A 5,590-nucleotide genomic window follows, 5' to 3' on the forward strand; every position below is an offset into this window, starting at 1 on the left:
GTACCCTACCCTCTCGCACAATGATGCTTCACATGCATCCTCACAAATCCAGCTCCATCACCCCACTCGATAATGTGGATAGTGCGTGTCATAAAAGGACTCACCACCGCGGTTGTGTGTGTGTGTGTGTGTGTGTGTGTGTGTGTGTGTGTGTGTGTGTGACGTACAGCACAAGCATTGAACCCACTGGTGCCCCATTAGATGCCTTAAACAGCACACAGCCGAAGTGCTGAAGCAAACAATGCAAACGAAAAGCCGTGAAAAGAAGCTGAAAAGCATGAAGCCCAACGACAAACTGACTTTTCACTCAAAATAAGCTGAAAAGTAAGGACTGGGAATCCATGGATTCAAAACATTCAACGATGCACTCGATATAGTCAGTGCATAGCGTTCGGGACACACTCTCATGATGCACACAATATGAAGCGCAAATGGACCATGGAATCGATTCTAAAACTGGCTTGACCAGGAATCCTATTTAGATGGGCACTGTGTCTTTTCAAATAAGAATGTAGATAGGGTACATAGAGGTTGGCGCATGCACATGCATGTGAATGGATCTTTTTTGGGTCTCGCGCCCAACCATAACCTGTCATACAAACTGCCATTGGGAGAGAAGAATAACGGCCAAAATAAACGATTCACGTGAGATTTCAGGAACAAGAGAAGCATTAGCACATACATCTACATATAGCTTTCATTGAGTAAAATACAGAGTACTTTCCAATCACAAACACTAGGATTTAGGCTCAACAGCTATACCTACAATACAATGCTTGGCATCTATAGCAACCCCTCAGCACAGTTGGAAGAAGGAGCCGCATGGCCAACGTCAATTAATAGCTGAGTGCAACATTGTTTTGAAGAATATCTAGAGACGAGGACCACATGGCAAACCTCCATTGATTCCTGACTGCAACAGTGTTTCAAAAAAGCCTGGGGTCTTCACCTACCATGTTCAGGACAACACAAAGCCAAACCTCGGTACAACATCTAATGCCATCTTCCGAAGATCTTCAGTTTTCAAGACCCACTCGTTCTTCACCTACAAATAAAAGCTTTTCATAACTAAAGACAGCATTTATCATACTCATAAAGCTATTTAACATTTTGACATATTGTGCATGTTCAAATGCAGCACCTAGGCAGTCAGAAAAGATTTAGGCAATTGCCAGGTCATATGTAAGATTTTCCAAAACACGTTACTGGATTCCCACAGCCATGAATCTAATGTATTAAAATGTAAACTTTTTAACATTCTTGAGAACATGTTACAAGGTAGAAAAAATTGTACCTCCACCACTACTGTGTTGAGAATATGATCATCCACCAAAGTCAGGTTGGCATTGACAATCTCCAGTTCTAAAGCCTCCAGAGCACGTGTGAGTTGGACTAAGACACCTGGAGTCTTCTTGCAATGTATATGAAAATGAAAGATGTGCTCCTCCATTTGAGAAACCTCCAACTGTAAGTTGTAGAAAAACATCATATCACAGAGAGAGAGAGAGAGAGAGACATCACTTACAAGCCAAGGAATAAAAAGCCTCCATAACCACATCCCATGAGTAATAGATAGCAAAATCAAAAAGTCAAGTCATTCAAACTGCAAGTTACTGACCTCTATTATGCGATGTTCTTGTGTGACCCTCTTTCCATGATAGAATATAGCACCCGCAAGCCTTGGTTCTGAAACCAGGGGATCTGTGACAGCCACACCATCTTTTCTTGCCTCAAGATCTGTAATGTCAGCCTTCATTTCATCTACTTGCTTCTGTAGGTCACGTACATAGCTTATTGCATCGCTAACTATAGAGGCTTTGTCCATCTGCCACCCCAAAAAAAAAGATGCTTTAAGTCCTATAACATGCCATCTCCAGCAATTGACAACATTCTGGCAATTGTTCTTCAACTAAAGACTGAAATATTTCTTTATAGTTCTAGCATCCATCTACCACAATGTTTTGAGCAATCTATAGTTGAGCCACAATTATCATAAGAATGCATTCAAGTAATAAAAGAGAACATGGTGAATAAAGTGCAAATTGAGCTCTAAAAGGCCATTTAAAGAGTAATGTTTCTGGAATGTTGTAATTCACTGAAGCATTTCACAAAGAGAGCTCCAAGTAACAACATTTCAGAAGAGGAGAACCACTAAGCAAATCGGCACATAAGAAATCACTGCCTGTTACCAACAGTGCAAGAAAGAAAGGTGCATTGGCTGCTTGAGGTCCCTGAAAATGAACTCATTTACATAGCTACTGCCTAAAATAATTCTCCTATCAAGGGCAGTTAGCTGCAGGCAGAACAAAAAGTGTTATGGCTGCAAAAGGATACTCAGACATGAAGCTGGAACCTGAAAATCAGAGATATTGATGTTGGCCTTTACTTGGTAGGTAACAATTGCAGTCGACTGCTGCTAGAATCTTGACATTGCCCTGGTCGGTCATTACCATAACTTTTCCTGAAGCTGGCTTCTACACATATGACTTGTGAGGACCCTCTTTCACAGCAAGTTGGACCAGCCAATGTAAAAGCATCACTGCACTAAGAGGAAACCTGTCCATGCACTATTAACAGCCACACATGCGATCGCCAACAGTTGCTCTAGTGTAGCCAGAAGTTTCCAAGCCAGGAGATTTCATACTTGAAACTTGGGAGATTACATAAAAGTTTATGCAGGTTTTCTAGTGTAGCCATGAGTTTAGGTTTCATAGCAATTTCATACCTAGGAAATGGTTTTGTAAAACTTTTGAAATGGCAAGAAACAAGTTTCGTATAAATATAATAAATAGTTGATACCAGAGTAATAAATTAACTCAGAAAATGTAAATTAAGCACGACTAGTCTTTAAGCTATGCACAACTTTCATGAGAACTTAGAATTAACAAACACTGATTTCTAAATTACATCCCAAAACCAATGACCGGTAACTTGTAAGGTTCATGAACATAATACAATACCCATCAATCATGACTAATCAATGAATCAGAGTCATGATCACGCCAACTGCTATTATCAATTGAACATCTAAATTACAGGTAACTACTTACAAATCTAAAACACGCACAGACCCTGCATATAAGCTATAACATGTAAGAGTTCCAGAGTAAAGGTCCATAAATCTGTTTTCGTTGTCTTTTTAAAGGGCCGAAAGAACTCGATCGTAAGTATAAAACATTTCATGCCTTTCCTACCTGGAAGAAACACGTTCCTATGCAACAGTGGCTTACTCACCTTCTGCCCTTGGGAGAAAGCCCTCAGATCTCAAAGTACATCTTTTGAATATGTCAGCATTTATACAGTTTCAATCTCCAGCTGTGCTATCTTAAACCTTTATGAGCCAACTCTACTGCATAGTACATTGTCTACAGAAACATATCACATCTGGTGTATTACACTTAAACATACACCCCTGAAGGACTTTTTCACATTTGCAATCTTGTCCCTTAATGCTATTTTAACATAGATGGACAGATCTAAGAAACAAAATCCAACCTGAAACCTCCAAAGTCCACTCAATATGATCAGGCATCTCGATATATCAACTTACACACAAAACAGTATTGCTAAATGCACGAGAAATGCACTTTAGTGCGACCTCAAGCTAACACTGTGAGATGCACTTAAAAATGCCAGGTAGATAAACATGATCAGTCAAGTGAACTGCCTACACATCCTGATACTTTTGATAATTTTGTAATGCAAGACTTTAACACCATTTCAAGTTTAAAAAGATCAGTCAAGTGAAATGCCTAAGCATCGTGATACCTTCCTGATTTTTGGAACAAGGGATAATTTTGGTCATGCAACACTCTAGCACCATTTCCATTTTAAAAAAGATCAGTCGAGTCAAATGCCTGAGCACCATGATACCTTGCTGATTTTTGGAACAAGGGCTCGAAGGGCATACAGCCTTTCATTCAGCTTTTTCCTGCGCTTCCTTTCAGACATCAGATTTTTTGACGTGGGGTTTTTGCGTTTACCACCTTCATCACCATCATCCATCACATCGCTGTTGTCAGATGAGTCATACTGCTTTGACAAGTCAGTTGAGGAGCGAATCCTTGATATGCCGCCCTGCATAGGGACTCTTCGTGCACAATCTGCTTCATGATCCATACCCTGGTACGTTTCAGCAGTGTTATCAACGACATTAGGCATGTCCTCTTTGTGATCTGCATTCCACACATCGATATGGCCCCGTTTCCAAGCTGGAAAGCTCGACTCAGTGGGCAAATGCCAATGCCCAGAGCGTTCAATATGACCTGGAAATTCTTCGTTTACATTAGATGGCGACGTGGATAAGGTGGGCAACAGCATTTCCTGCTCATACGACTGCATTGAAGGTCTCCTGACAATTTAATAGAGTCTAATGGCGAATCAGCAGTTACTTCCAGACTACAGAATCTCCATTGAGCAGCTTGCGGTCCGAAATTGAGCCTTCCACCCCGCCATGGTGGCCTGCTGCACAATGTAGACAAGCAGCATGTCAGCAGCTGGAACCACAACAAAAAGTGAGCCAGTTACTAGGGATTCAGGTCCAATTCTGCCATGGTGACTGCTCCTTTCCTTCCTGGACAAAGGATGAGTGACCCGTTCACGGCTTCAAGGTGTTTCTGGCGACGCTGCTGGGGCACGCAGCTGTCTTTCAGGAACTATCCAGAGGTTGCCTTTCTACTGTAGGACGCAATGTGCTAGGGTTTTGCTGCTTGCACAGATCAACTCTTAATTCGAGAGTAGGAAGCTCCCGCGCAAACGTCCACTGCAGCCACCGGTCAAAATGAGACGCTTGGAGCTAGGAGCTGTCACGGCCATGGCTGGCGGTAGAGAAGGCCAAACCCTAGGATGCATCAGATCAATGAGAGAGAGAGAGAGAGAGAGAGACGAAGCGATCGAACGAAACCTCTTTTGCACCTCGGCCCTGACAAAACACATGAGAGAGGCACAAGTATGTTTGGGTTCGGTTCACACCAGCCCATACACATTAATTCGTTTCTGGAGCGCATCAAAGGCTACAATGGCATGCAGTAAAAGGAACTAGCCGGTGCCAGGTGGTCGATCACGCCCGCTATTGTGCTTTGCATGGTTAGTATCATTCCAAATCTCATGAGGCTATGCCTCACTCATTTCGCATTTTGGTGAGCAAAGGAAAACATTCACATCGTAATATGGTCATTTTTTTGTCACCGATAACTTTTTCGCTAGAAACTAAAGATCAAGATTTATTTATCATTATCATAGAATATCTATGTCATCCCAATATTTAGCATTACGTAGGAATGAGTATAAACATGATAATGAGTGGTGGTGGGAGTGGAGTTAATGAAGGCTTATGTATTCAGAAAACTTAAGAGGCTTGAGACTCAAGGATATAGATGATTGATTGGGAATATTATGGTAAAATGATTGAGAAAAGAAAGAAAAAACTTCTTTCTAACGAGTGGGTAAGGTTTTGAAATGGGCATAAGAAACTCGAGGTCAAGCAAAGGGAGGCACCTGTGCTATCACACTGCTAGTTTGCTTATATCTATACTTCTATATCTATACTACTACATTATTTTGGTTGTTGGTTTGGGCAGCCTCGAAACTC

At 41.5% G+C, this 5,590-nt stretch overlaps 1 protein-coding gene across 1 annotated transcript; it reads right to left on the bottom strand.

Annotated features, from left to right (window-relative positions):
* Positions 1 to 671: 671 nt before the first annotated feature.
* LOC148014609 (transcription factor bHLH35-like) lies at positions 672 to 5,025 on the bottom strand. Its single transcript, XM_087666812.1, has 4 exons — positions 3,874 to 5,025; positions 1,619 to 1,825; positions 1,295 to 1,465; positions 672 to 1,045 (listed from the first exon to the last, which is right to left on the bottom strand). Exons 1-4 carry the CDS (start codon positions 4,339 to 4,341, stop codon positions 959 to 961), a joined length of 933 nt encoding a protein of 310 aa, XP_087522938.1. The 5' UTR covers positions 4,342 to 5,025; the 3' UTR covers positions 672 to 958.
* Positions 5,026 to 5,590: the final 565 nt, after the last annotated feature.

This window comes from Lygodium microphyllum, chromosome 25 (genome assembly GCF_053477565.2).
Source record: "Lygodium microphyllum isolate KBCC chromosome 25, Lygodium_microphyllum_v1.1.10, whole genome shotgun sequence".
Classification (NCBI taxonomy): Eukaryota; Viridiplantae; Streptophyta; class Polypodiopsida; order Schizaeales; family Lygodiaceae; genus Lygodium; species Lygodium microphyllum.

Bases quoted from the DNA above. Each gene is read 5' to 3' on its own strand.
- LOC148014609 (XM_087666812.1), bottom strand. From the start codon at position 4,341: ATGCAGTCGTATGAGCAGGAAATGCTGTTGCCCACCTTATCCACGTCG. The intron at 1,466-1,618 runs GTCAGTAACTTG...TACAACTTACAG, and splicing joins AAGAACATCGCATAATAGAG to TTGGAGGTTTCTCAAATGGA. The intron at 1,046-1,294 runs GTACAATTTTTT...TTTTATTTGTAG, and splicing joins TCAACACAGTAGTGGTGGAG to GTGAAGAACGAGTGGGTCTT.